At 30.5% G+C, this 14,580-nt stretch overlaps 1 protein-coding gene across 1 annotated transcript; it reads left to right on the forward strand.

Moving 5' to 3' along the window:
- The first annotated feature begins 12,090 nt into the window (after positions 1–12,090).
- On the forward strand, positions 12,091–13,757 carry LOC112799849 (zinc finger protein WIP6). The gene is made up of 2 exons (XM_025841852.3): positions 12,091–12,574; positions 13,146–13,757. The coding sequence occupies exons 1-2, from the start codon at positions 12,125–12,127 to the stop codon at positions 13,647–13,649; spliced, it is 954 nt and encodes a 317-aa protein (XP_025697637.1). The 5' UTR covers positions 12,091–12,124; the 3' UTR covers positions 13,650–13,757.
- Positions 13,758–14,580: the final 823 nt, after the last annotated feature.

The following is a 14,580-nucleotide window of genomic DNA, read 5'->3' on the forward strand; positions in this document are numbered from 1 at the left end:
GTGGGGGAATGCATCCATTCATAATTGAACAAAGGATACACAACATTGAAATTCATAATTTTAGGTTTAGATGTAGTTTTTACAGAGAGAGGTTCTCTCATCTCTCTTAGGATTTAGGATTAGGATTCCTCTTTTAGGATATAGGATTTCTTCTTTCAAGGACTTCTCAATTTTCAGGTTCAATGTTCCTTTTATTTATTTTTTCAATTTGGTTTATGAACTCTTTATGTTGAGATTGATTTCTTTTATTAATACAATTTGAGGTATTTCAGATATATGATTTTAATTTAGTTTTCTATATTCTTGGCTTTGGTTGAGTAATTAGAGACTCTTGAGTTATCAAACTCTTTTGTTGATTGATAATTATTATCTTTGCTAATTAACTTGAATTCCACTAACTTTAGTCATTCTTTGGGAATTGACTAGAACTTGAGGATTCATATTGATTCATCCACTTGACTTACCTTCATAGTTAGAGGTTGACTTAGTGGGAGCAACGAGCAATTCTCATCACAATTGATAAGGATAACTAGGATAGGACTTCTGATTTTCATACCTTGCCAAGAGTTTTATTAGCTATTGATTTATTAATTCCTACAATTTATTTCTCTTGTTCAACCCTTTTAAAAACCCAAAAATATTATTTTCCTGCAATTTATAAATTTTATTGGGTTTGTTACTTGTGACAACCAAACGTTTGTACGAAAAAATTTTCTGTTGGTTTAGAAGCTATACTAACAACGCGACTATTCTTGTGAATTTCTTTACCGACAGGAAATCCGATCGTCATAGCTACCATGTGATTTACGTCGTTTGATTTTTGCTTGGCATAGTTAATTAAATATGTTTGTTATATAGGATCGTAATGCATTGGATATTATTTGCTAATTAATTTTTGTGTATGTATGTTGTGTATAACTATCAAGTTGCCTGATTGAAGTATTTTTCATACTTAGTATCTGATTTATATCCAATACTGCACATTATGGTTGATATGGTTGTATTCTAAGATAGTTACTATTTAGATCATCAAATGTTGAACTAATGTTGTGGTATTAGTTATAGGAATTACCTAAGTATTGTTATAATTTATTGTTGATTTGTTGTGCTAAATTTCTGTTAATTTGTATGCTATTTACAGAAATGACAACAGGTAGAGGTGCTCAAGCTACTAGTCGTGGTCGTAGTCGTAGTCGTGGTCGGGGTAGAGGGAAGGTTTCTTCCGATACTCTCGGAACTTCTGGATCCTCTTCCTCTACTCCGACAACCCTCGTGATGCCACAGGTTATGGGTTTAGTGGACCAACTGTTCATCATGGTCCCTAACCCCAACTACGTGCCTCCATTTATGGGGATGACGCTGCCTCCTATCGCTCAGCAGCCCGTATCCACGGCGACGCGCCTTCAACTGCCATGGCTCCGGAGTCCAGCCACGGAAGTGAGACAGCTAATACCCCTCTACCACCTCCCATCATACACATGAGGATTTGGCCTGATGGCGACACGGGATAAGTATCATTTTTAGTCTCATGTATTTTCTGTTTATGGTTATTACTGAAAGTTCTTGAAAATTGATTCTTGTTTAGTGGATATAGATTTATTTGGTTGACATTACCGTCGGGAAAAAAAATGAAATTATCATAAGATTTATTGTAGGAATAATCCGACAGAAATAGTGCACAAAACAATATCTTTTGGCACCAACAATACCATGGAAACAATTTGCTGGTAACCAATTGATTTTTTGAGCTGGTAATCCGTCACAGAATCTGACGGTAATTACTATTGGATAAAAAATTTGACGGTAACTATTTATCGACAAGGTTTATACTGTCTAATTCATTCCGACGGAAAATCAGATTTTAATTAGTCTTTCGATGGTAGTTTCTCTTGGCTCTATGCTTCATCCGGGGGAGAGATCGAGTTTCAAGAAATAATGAATGGTCTTATCAATACACAAATGTATAACTCTCCAGGAATCTCAATTGCGCTTATATTCATCACTGTAGGAATTGGGTTCAACCTTTTCCCAACCCCTTCTCATCAATGAACTCCTGATGTATACGAAGGAGTGCGGTTCATTCGATAAATTCCTACCTCTCTATCTATTTCTGAGATGTTTGAATTTTTCAAAACTTCATGGATATGCAGAAGAGAAATGCTATTCCCACTCCAACCAAGACATAACTTTACTTGTTCAACTAACAATTAAGGTGAAGCAGAGTCAGGAACAACAAATCCCTTTATGATAAATAGATTCATTTTGCAAGTTCGTTATTACAGTAGTTCCTACAAATGATCGGACTAATGACGTATACAATACTTAAATTCTCGATCTAGGTGCTACTTACATAGTTGGTTCTCACCATTCAGAGACTACGAGTATAATAGGAACCTCCGTCGACAAAAGAATCACCCAAAGATGATCATCTCGTGGCTATTGAGAACAAATCAAGTCAGATGGTTCTATTTCTCAATCTTTTCGACCCCGATTTGGATGTTCAAGTAGAATTTGGAGCATTCCAAAAACTGGGCGATCCAACTACAAAAAGGCAAATACGCTGATTCGGATAGAACGTTATTTTTTTGTTGTTTCTTTTTCACTATACTGTTGTTTGGGGTGATTAAAATTAAATTATGGAGAATTTGATTAATCTTGATTTGAATGATTGTATTTTTTTACTCTAATCTAATAAACAGGCATGAAAGCTATAATTGTAAACCAGGATGAAATCTATGGAAGTATTGGTTTATACATTTCTCTTAGTCTCGACTTTAGGAATAATTTTTGTTGCTATCTTTTTTAGAGAACCCCCTAAAGTTCCAACTAAAAAGATGAAATAATTTTTCATTATCTCGATTGAAGTAATGAGTCCTAATATTGGTTTTGTAGTTAGATTTGAAAGATTTGAAGTATGGTGGTGGTGATGGTGGTAGTGACTATGAAGATGGCTGGTGGGTGGGAGTACGGGGTGGTGGATGCAATATGTGGAGTTGGGGAGAGTTTTGTTTTTTTTTTTTTTCTATTATTAGTAGGGATAATTTGGTCTAAAATATAAAAAAGAAGCAGAAAAAGATATTTTATAACGTTTTATAACTTTGAGAATGATTTTAATAAGAAAAAAATGTCGGGAACAATTTTGATTTTGACTAAAGACTTTAGGAACAAAAAAAAATACTTAACCCTATTTAAAACTAAAAAAAGTATGTTATTTTAGTTAAAATTATAGTCAAGGAAGCAACAACTGAAATTAGAACTTATTTTATTTTAGAGTAAAATATTATTTTAATTTCTAATTAGCATTTAAAGTAAATCTTAATTATTTTTCCTAATGTTTAAAATGTCATGTTTTTGTCAAGAACAAAAAAAAGGTAATATTTTTGAAAGGAAAAAAAGTTTAATTTATACTAAAAAATTAAAATAGAACGAAATAAAATGTTTGAGATAAAAATATATAAGATGTTTCCAATGTTAAGAGCGGAATTAGAATTTAGTCTAATCGTTAGCGATTAAAACAATGTTTTAATATTTATTTCAAGTGAAGTAATATTTTAAAATAAATAAATATTTTCATTCCATCGATAGTTAGTGGGTCAAATGTACACATGAAATGTATATCTCATCAATGGAGCTCTATTTCAATTAAAAGTGGTTAATAAGTTGCGCCAGTGCTTTTGGTGGCTCTTCTTCTTATTGGAAAATAAGAAGAATATTGATTACAATAATAGCAAGTCTTTGCATGACCCTGGTGCAGGGATACTTGAGTCTGGTACGCAATGGAATCTTATAAGATTATTTCTTCGATGTATTTATGTCATCTATGGAAGATATGTTGTTGCGGGTTGCTTTCCTTTACCATATTCTAATTTGTGTTTCTATATATCCATGACTAAATGAAGAATTAAAGTGCATTAGGAAATGGATACATGTTATTTGCTTTGGAATGAAAATTTGTGCTTTATTCTTGTTTATGTATATTTTTCAAAAGTGAAATTTGTCTTGTAATGTCTCTCTAAAGTTATTCTTATTGTGTAACTTCTATTGAATCAAAAAAGAAAAATGTTATAACAATATATTTCAAAACAAGTCCAGATGATATAGCTAAATCAACAATCTAATTTTCTCTGTATTATCCAAATAGCCAAATTACTAATTGTATAGTGTTAAGGTAGAAGAAATTAAAATATGATATATTGTTAACCTCTCTTAACGAAAACAGAACTCCATTGACGGGAGAATGGATGTGACCAACGAATTTATACATTTTATGTGTATATTTAATTCATTAAATTATTAGTAGATAATTTTATCTTCTGTATAATCTTTAATATGTTTATTTATCTATTCTTCCGAATATTTTTCTCTCAAAATTTTGAAAAAAATTAAAAATATTTTTGATATTTAATTGTATTAATTTTATTCTTACCATTTAAACAATTACTAACCAATAGTTGCTGATTGTGGAAAGAAACCAACATTAGAAAGAGATTAAAGAAAATTTTGCAAGTATTATTATTATTATTATTATTATTATTATTATTGTCGAAGTTGCTCACGTACGTCAAACAGGGATGAGTTTGACTGAATAGTGTCGTTTCCAATAGACACACATTAAAGAACGGAAACAGTTGTGAGTGCAAAATTTCAGAGTAACATCAAATCAACCACATGCAAAAAATAGAAAACCTAACAGTGCTAATAAGCGATACATCCTAAATTCACGGCTATCAAAATATGCCCATGTGTTTAGCTTTAGCACCTCTTCTTGAATGGGAGTAAAATTATGATATCTAGTTTCTTCTTCCTATTAAGCAACTAGAAAGTGTTGGAGAGTTGAAACCGAATATATAATCCATTGATGATAAAATAGCCTAGAGGCCCTAAAAAGCATGCATGCACTTAGCTTAGCTTAGTAGCTAGGTATATATATAATGGAGCTCTAGGCTTAGATAGATACAGTTAAAGACTTCTCGAATTGGAAGTTCTACCTGACCTTTTTACCATACCTTTTGGGTGCACTATCTGAATTGGAACTTATTATTAGAGGAAAAGGTTTCTTGTTTAATTTTGATGGGATTGGTGTGACAGTCAATCAAAGGTTTCAAAGTTTTGGGCTATGTCTAATCAAAATATGGCCCACAATTGCCCTTTGATTCGGCCCATTTAATGTTGTCCCCCTCCCCCACCTTTCTTTGCATACCATGAATATAGGACGGTTAGAATGGCAAATCCCTGTTCTATTTAAATAATAATTTCATATTTCAATCATGAGGGTTTTTTTTTTTGTGACAATTTGAATCATCGGTATAAAAAAATTAATATTGAGATAGTCATCTCTTTTCTTTTTCGTTTTTTTAAGTATCTTTTAACTCGATAAATCAAAAACTAATTTATCGTGAATTGGAATTTGATTATTATAAACTAAGTATTAGACTAATCAAGTTAGGTCACATTCTTTATGAGATTACAAACTCTCGAATAAAATTATGTTTTATAAAAAAATATCTATAATTTTATTGAAAAAGTCTTACACATTTAAAATACATTAACATGTTTTCTGATTTTGTTTTTTTAAATAACTCATCTTTTACCCTTTTTATAATTTTATAACCAATTATATTAGATATATATTAAAAAATTAGCTACTAAAATCAACCATCAATATAAATAAAAATAAAAATATAAAATAGATATTAAAAATGAATAAAATTATACATATATTTATACACAATATATAATGACTAATTTTAATATATAAATAATATTTTTATTTTACAATATTGTAAATGAAAATAAATAATTAGGACTATTTTTAAAATATGTAATTCAGTGTGTTTTTAAAAGCATGTAATTAGTCACCAAAAAAAAAAAAGCATGTAATTATTTCTCTAAATGGAAAGTGTTGAACTGTTCACATAGTGTGGCTTTTATCAATTATCCCATATATTAGATTTTTTTTTTTTATCGGTGAGATATCCCATAATTAATTAATCTGACTTTTGCTCAACATTGAGAGCTTCTCCATTTGTATCCCGTGATGGATGGTACTTACGCAAAAAGATTCTGAGTGGTTTCAAAGATTACAATAACTTATTTACAAACGGGGGTTGCGTCCACTTAGCAAAATATGAAAGAAAAGTTAAATATATATATTGGTGTGCAAACACGTGAACTATTCAACATGATGTATTATTCGAATAACTTTAAATGTTAAAGTTTCCTATTTGATATAATTTCAACACAAAAACTTTTTAGTTTCATTTGTAGTTTTGAAAAAAATGTAATTATTCGGTAAGTTTCTATAATTTTATCGAATTTTTAATTAAGTGTTTATAATTTTTTTTAATTAAATCTTTATACATTAATTTTTTTTCAATTTAATTCTATTGTGAGAAAAACGTTTAAAATAACAGAATATATATTCTATTAAAAAAATAAATATTCTCATAATTGAGTTAGAATATCTAATTAAAGACATCTCCATATTTTTAAAATACTAAAAGAACTCTTGGCATTTTATTCCAAAGTTAGCAAACCCTTACTAACTTTAAGTTATTTTCTGAAATTTCTGTGCAGTCGTGTTTCTCCTCCATATTTCTCCGTCACATTTTGTGGTTTTTCTGAAGTCATTGTTGTCAATTCTTCGAAGATCCCCAAACAGCCATGCTAAACCACTTTGTTTATCATAGAGATTTTGTTTAACTTTTGCGACGTAGTTATATTGTTTGTCGTAGAAGTAGCTTGAAAGAAATAATGGTTGTGGAGATTCTACTGGTAACGTAGGAAGGATGAGAACTGGATCTAATTCATAACGAACGAGTTGTTGGCTTTATCGAGAGGGTGTTGGTGTCGTTACATTGTTGATGGTGGTGAAAGATGACGGCGCTTCAACGCGTGAAGTAGCGATAGTGGGAAGGGATCGGGACAAGAGTCGTGGCGGTTGTGGATGGAAATGGAACGGATAATCGGAGGGAGGGATAGGCCTGGTAAGGATTTGCGGTGGCTATGACGCCGGTGAGATCGTGGAGACGTTGGTAATGGTAGTGGGTCTACATAAATGAAAAATGGTGGGAGGAGGGAGAATGGGGAGGATTTATGACGGATGTGAGTGGAGGTGGGGGTGGGGTGGGGATGGGAATAGCGGAGGAGGGAGGGTGGCATGGAGGACAAGGGAGGGAAGGGACCCGGTGAGAAATTATGGTGGCAGGGACGGTGGGACGAGGCCATAATGGTGGTGGTGCCAGTGGTTGATTGGAGGAATTAGCTACATGTAATAGTAAAAATTAAACTAATTAATGTGTTATCATTATTATTTATTTTTTATTATTATTATTCCATAGTTATGAGAGAGAAGATTTTAGAAAATAACTATTTAAAAAGAATGGTGAATAACTTAAAAGTGATGAGAAAGGTAAAAGGCAGGAGTATATAAGTAATTTTATAATTTATTAACGTTTTTTGACATTTAATATTGATAGAGATTAAATTAAAAAAAATTAATCTATAGAAATTTAATTAAAAAATATAAAAATTAACATATAAAAACTTAATTAAAAAAAGCATAATATGTATGATGTTTATGAAACTTTTAGATTTAAATATTATTACAAATCCTATACATCTCTCAAAAATAAGATATTTAGATAATTTATAGGTATAAGATCTTTTTTATTCTATGGACTAATTTTAAAATGAGTCAAACTTATTAAATTTTAATTTTAATATAATATTAGAGTTTATCTAATTTAATATTGTCAGATCACCCACTAATAAATATTATTTTAAAGATAAAAAATATACATAATTTATAAATGTAAAACGTTGCCCACTCTATGAGCTAATTTTTAGAATGGTTAGACCTATTCAATTTTAATTCTAAAATATCATATATATTATCTGCCAATATTCATTTCACCATCTTTAGACTGTGTTTATTTGGTATAATATTAATGAAGCTCTTTGAAGTTCCCTTAGCTTAACATTTGTCAAGTCTGTGTGTAGATTATCACGATAATATCTGCCACATCCACTTTCATTGTGATGTTTTTGTCTTTGTCTGGTATTTTGTCTCAATTTTGGATGATGATTGAACTTTGGTCATATAATCCTTGGTATCCTTTTTCAAAAAGCTGGTTACTTTAATATATATATATATATATAACATTCAATCAAAAACTCGAATTTTGGGTTCTACTCTTAAATTTTGTTAGATGCATGTTCCATAAATATCTACTTCTAAATGTTTCTGTTTAATTTTCGTTCTGCACTACTGACATTGTTTTGAGATTTTAATTAGTTGTCCAGTTTTGTGGCAGCAATTATTTACGCAACTTTCTTCTTTCAGCATTAAATGAAAAATCACAACATATTATTATAAATATTTGATTATACAAAAAAAAAAAAAATTAGCTACCAAATAGTTAGTAGTGCTTTGTATATACATAGTATTTTTTATTTATTTATAAAAAAATACGAAAAAAAATAAAGAACACAATTTATTGATAATAACTAATAGGAAGTGATTTTAGGTATAGTTTTTTTCATTTATTTTTGTCTCACTGAAATAATATAGAGTGAGAGATGATGTTTGAGAAGGCGAAGGAAGAGTAATGGATTTGAATGAGACAGAAGGGGAACGATTTAGAAGCTAATTAATTAGAAACACAAACAGTGGAACTATCACTTCCAATGCATTAGCATCACTATCGCTATCGCTATCACCATCAACATCACTATCACTATCCCTTTTGGTAATAACAAAGTGGGAGAGAGAGACACACGCCTCCCCGTTCTACAGTTCTCCGTGTTCCATATATTAAACATTCACTATCACTTTTTAATTTCTGTGAGTTTTATTTTCTTTCTTTTCTTTCTTTTTCTGCCTCCCTCTCTGAAATGGAAAGAGACTCAGCAATCGTCCACTCACTCTCACTTTTGAGTGTGTAATCTCTCTGTGTATCTTAACACCCTCACACAGATAGAGAAGAGTAAATGCGGCCACAAGACAAAATCAGAAAGCCAAACGGAAAATTAGTGCATGTTTAATTTCTACAAGAATATTATCAAATAACATTACTTTAGACCAACATTTTGTTTTTATATTATTAAAATTTAAAATTTACTTTTTAGTATTTAGAATTGATAAAATATTTTAACGAAAAATATAAATTTTGTTAAATTACTTTTATATAAATATATGTGTTTAGAACACGTATAATTATTTATTTTAATTATAATTATTAATTTAAATAGTTATTTTTAGAGTAGAAGTCATGATGGACTACAAATAAATAATTTTAGAAAATAATTTTTTGGTCCGGTGTTAGAAATATAATTATTTATAATTTTTTTATATATATTTAAATATTTAAAAAATAGTATCATAACATAATATTTTAATTTTATTTTATAATAGAAAAGTTTTGAATTCAATCTTTAATTTACTGTATTCAAAAGAAAAAATAAAATATCATAAAGTAAATAAAAGGAAAAAAATCTATATTAAATATTGACACAAATAAAAAATGAGACTGTTGTATATTTTCTATTGTTAAATAATTGTGTTCAAGATATATTTTCCATTATATATTGTTAAGTCTCACTATTTTTAGTATAAATATATGCAAATAGGAAGTAATAATGTATACCCAGTCCATCTAACGTTTTTTCATGCAAGAACGGTGTTATATGTGTACGTGTGTTGTGAATTGAATCTAAGAGGAAAGTGTGAAGTGTGAAGAGAGAGTGGGAGTGGTACTGAGATAGTAGTAGTGTAGTGTGTCTTATTGGTGCGCTATTCTATGCATTTGAATGTAAGTTGTTGTATCCTGGCTTTGCTTCACTCTTCCCTCCTTTGCCGGTGCCATGTCTCCTCCATACCCAAACACGCCAAAACTCACCCCATATCAACTTTCCCCTAACCTTCTAATACTCCCACGTGCACTCCTTCATCTTTCTTTCTCCCACTCTCTTTCTTCTATGCTATTAATCTCTCTCTAATCAACGCTAAACACAAACAAGACCAATATTTATATTTACCATGTTTTTCCATTATTTAAATACCTAAATTACAGAGTTAATCTTTTTCAGCCAACAGTCCGTCAATAAAATAGGTAACACTATAGTAAAGAGGAGTATTGGGTAAAAAGTAAAGATTGCACTCTTTATAATAGAAAAAAAAAAAGACATCATGTGAAATGCACACTTCTCTCAAAATGTAATTATAATTGAGTGAATACCCACCAATTATCAACTTTACTTAAAGTCGATTTCAGCTGAATTTTCATCTTACCATTTTTACCAAATATCATTCTTCAATAAAAAATTCCTAATAAAATATTAAAAGATAACCTTCTTTTAACCAAAAAAGACAAAGATGATAATGAGCGAGAATAAAAAAACAAACAAATTAAAGTTAACTAAATTTTATTACGTATAGTGGTGGTTATTTTAGTAGTCCATAAAAGTTGCTGCAAAATAATTTAGCAACAGTTCAAAGTAGTTGTAAAACCCTAAAAACACTGTCGCTGTATATTGTTGCTGTAGTAGTATAATTGCAAATCTTTTTTATTTGGGTTAAATACTTCACTCAATATAATAATTATACATAAATAAATATTTACACATAATTTTAAATAATAATAATATATGCAAATTAAATATGTAGAAAAGATATGACTGTAAGAAAAATAGTTGTCCGTACAATTGATATAAATGACTTTATCTTTCAACAGAAATTAAGTTTGATTTTAAAATGGTAAAAACTCAAGTGCAGTCGATTTCACGTGAAGTTGATAGATGAGAGTCATTACATGAAAATTTATTCAAATAAGTCAAATCATCTAATGGCCTCAGTTATTAATTTTACGTGAAGTCGACTGCACCTGAATTTTTCACCTTTTAAAATTATTAATTAATACGAGAGCTTTTTCTTTAACTGTTTTTATTTGCATGTAAATATCTTTTTAATATAACTCAGAATGTCCGAAAATATATTTTAATTTTAATAGAGTGAATAATAGTAAATTTACCCAAAGTTTTAGATCAAGAACACAAATAAGGAAGCAAGTTGATCACCCTGTTTAAGGTTGTTGACTAGCATTGAAATTAAAATATTCTTCTCCACACAAAAATGGTTCTACATGTATATTTGTGTTAGCTATTGTTCTGAATATCTAGAATAGTATATGAGGCTACTTAAAATATTAATTACTAAGAATTTTCTATACTAAAACTCTTAAGAATTCCAAATGAAACAGGCCAAAAGTGGACACAAGATTTGTTTATTTATTGCCTTTTGTCGTCCCCACTTACCATCATCTCTCTCATCTCCCACAAAACCATCGTCAGCATCGCCCAGAACCTCTCCCTCCCTCTCCTCTCTTTTCCCACGTTACTGGGATTCGAAATCACATATTTTCCTACTAAGTTTTTATTCAATATTAGTAGGATACCGCACCAAAAATTAATTAATAAATTAATTATTATATATTTATATATAAATATATATAATATTTAATTTATTTTTAATATATATTTTATATTTTAATATTTATTTTAAACCAAAAAAAAACCTAATTTATTTATTAATTTTTTTTACATTTAATACAGTTGAAAATAAAACACAGTAATAAAACAATAAAAATATTATTTATACATTAAAATCAACTATTAAAATCAGTCATCAATGTATTTGCATATAAATATATATATAATTTAATTTATTTTCAATATATATTTATATTTTAACATATATTTTATACTAATGACTAACTTTAGTAGCTGATTTTAATGTACATATATCATTACTCATAAAACAAATAATCTCTTTCCTGTCTATAAACTCTCTACCAACCTATATGTATGCACACTCACCACATCAAACCATTTAACAGATTATTTTTAATTTTATATTTTAACCTATATTTTATATAAATAACTAATTTAATAATAATTTTTTTTTCAATACAATAAACATTCTTGAAATAAAAATACAGTAATAAAACAAATAATCTCTTTCTCTACCAACCTATATGTACAACTACAACCCTCTCACCACATCAAACCATTTAGCATACCATACAATAATACTACAGCTTCTCTCTCTCTCTCTGTCTCTCTCAACATGCAAACTCATCATCACTCTTTCTCATCCTACATATCCTCTTGTGGGAGTAGTAGTACTACTAGTCCCTTCTTGGACAATCCCGAAGATGCCGATGTTGTGCTTCTTGATGACGAAGAAGCCTCCATTTCCCTTTCTCTTGGGCCTCCCGGCCAACATCACAACCCCAAGATCTCTACAACTTCACCACTACTGCACCATAACCATTACAATCCCAACCCTAACTGTGATGATGACCAGAGTGGTGTAACAGTTGCTCTACACATTGGCCTTCCTTCCACAACAACAACTGCACCCAACACCACCACCACCATCAGCACCACAACAAGTAAAACTGATACCCTTCAGGGTCAGTACTGGATCCCTTCCCCTGCACAAATCCTCATTGGTCCCACTCAGTTCTCTTGCACTGTCTGCAACAAAATGTTCAATCGTTTCAACAACATGCAGGTTAGTCAACATTATTCAGCCACATTTATTAATTATACTGACCACAGCTTATGTAAGCTAGTCAAACATTTAAAAAAACTCCTAAGCATTTATAATATTCAAAGAATCACTGTTAGTCAGTGGTCCTATCTTTTAATTTTTTTTTACAGATAAAAAAATGGCTATGCAAAATCAACTCCATTTTCAAATGCTCTTCTTCTTAGCACGAATATGCAGTGTCAATTTGTTGGGTGCACTTTTTTACCTTTTTTCCCCCTTCTTCTATGGATTTTACTTTCAAATGTCTCAAGGGTTTTCTTTAAAAATCTTTTTCTATGTTGTTAATGAATAAAATACGAGAAGTATTTAGGTGAATAAATTATTTTTTTAACTAAATTCAAATACGTTTTCTTCAATTGATTTTTATCATGTCAATAAATTATTAAACTTAATTACCAAAATGAATTGCTAACACAAAATCACTGACAAAATATATAAAAGTTTTAATTTTCTTTTTGATAAATTAAAGTTGGCTAAAGCAGTATATGAGGCAGAAGTGAAATTTGTCTAATTTGTAAGAGAAATAAAACAGATGCATATGTGGGGACATGGGTCACAATATAGGAAAGGACCAGAATCATTAAGAGGAGCAAAGCCAGCATCTTCAATGCTGAGGCTACCATGCTATTGTTGCGCGGAAGGTTGCAAGAACAACATAGAGCACCCAAGATCAAGGCCTCTCAAGGATTTCAGGACACTGCAGACTCACTACAAGAGAAAGCATGGCGCCAAGCCCTTCGGCTGCCGCAAGTGCGGTAAGCCCTTCGCCGTCCGAGGAGATTGGAGGACGCACGAGAAGAATTGCGGCAAACTTTGGTTTTGCATATGTGGCTCCGATTTCAAGCACAAGAGGTCCCTCAAGGACCATGTCCGCGCCTTCGGCGACGGCCATGCTCCTCATACTGTGGAGAGCTGTGACCAGTTCGTCGATGAAGAAGAAGATGATTATGAACTTGATGATGATGACGACCTAGACTTAGAAGATAATAACAACAATAATAGTAACGGCAATCAAGGTGTTTTTAGTTTCAATTAATTAAAATACATGTGGGTGTAGCGTGTGAGTTTATCCTTTAAAGTTTAAACTAAAATTAATTAAATGTCTCAAAGTTTGAATTCAATCTTATTTTTCGTTTGAAAATAATTCTATTTAGATAAAAACTCAACTGCAAAAATTTTCACTTAAAATTTCTAGTTGTGAATAATTAAATAATTTAATATATTTAATTAAATTATCACCTACTATTTATTTCTTCTTGTACTTGCTACTTTCCCTTCTAGTATAAAATAACTATCTTATTTGAACAAAATGATATACTAAAAAGATGAATCAATGTGACTATTTAGAAACAACTTTTATTTAGGTATATCACTTGGTCTAAATTATATTTGATATGGGGAAGAAAAGTAATTATATTATTATGATATAAGGTTTGTTGTTAGATTATTGGTTTGTATGTACATGGCTAAGAAATGGAGTAATCAATATTAAAGAGGGTGTGTTTGCTGCTGTTGTTGTCATGGTGTGTGTTAATGTTGTTATCACTTATCACAATTGTTCACAGCAAGAGAGAAAGAGATAGAGAGAGAGAAAAGGAGTGCGAGAAGATGGAGACAAACAGTGAAATGAAAGGTAATAAGGTTCTTGCATTAAATGCTGGAAGTGGCAGTCTTATCTAATCAAAGGACGTTTTCTTTTTTTATGCTACTTTCTTCTATTTTCTTTCTTTTATCCGTGAGAGAGAGAGAGAGAGAGTCATGAAGGTAGTCAAGAGAGTATTCAGTGACTGCAGATGAGAGACAGACATGCAGACAAGGGCAGTCACAGATTCTACTGTTCACATCTTCGCATTTGCTTGCCATAGATATTGCGCAGAGAAAGAGGGAAACAGAGTGAGAGAAGGTTAACATTTGTTTTCCTTTTTTTTTCTCTTCTTTCTCCTTTTCCTTTCCTGTTCCGAGACAAG

The sequence above is a fragment of the Arachis hypogaea genome, chromosome 5, assembly GCF_003086295.3.
Source record: "Arachis hypogaea cultivar Tifrunner chromosome 5, arahy.Tifrunner.gnm2.J5K5, whole genome shotgun sequence".
Lineage (NCBI taxonomy): Eukaryota > Viridiplantae > Streptophyta > Magnoliopsida > Fabales > Fabaceae > Arachis > Arachis hypogaea.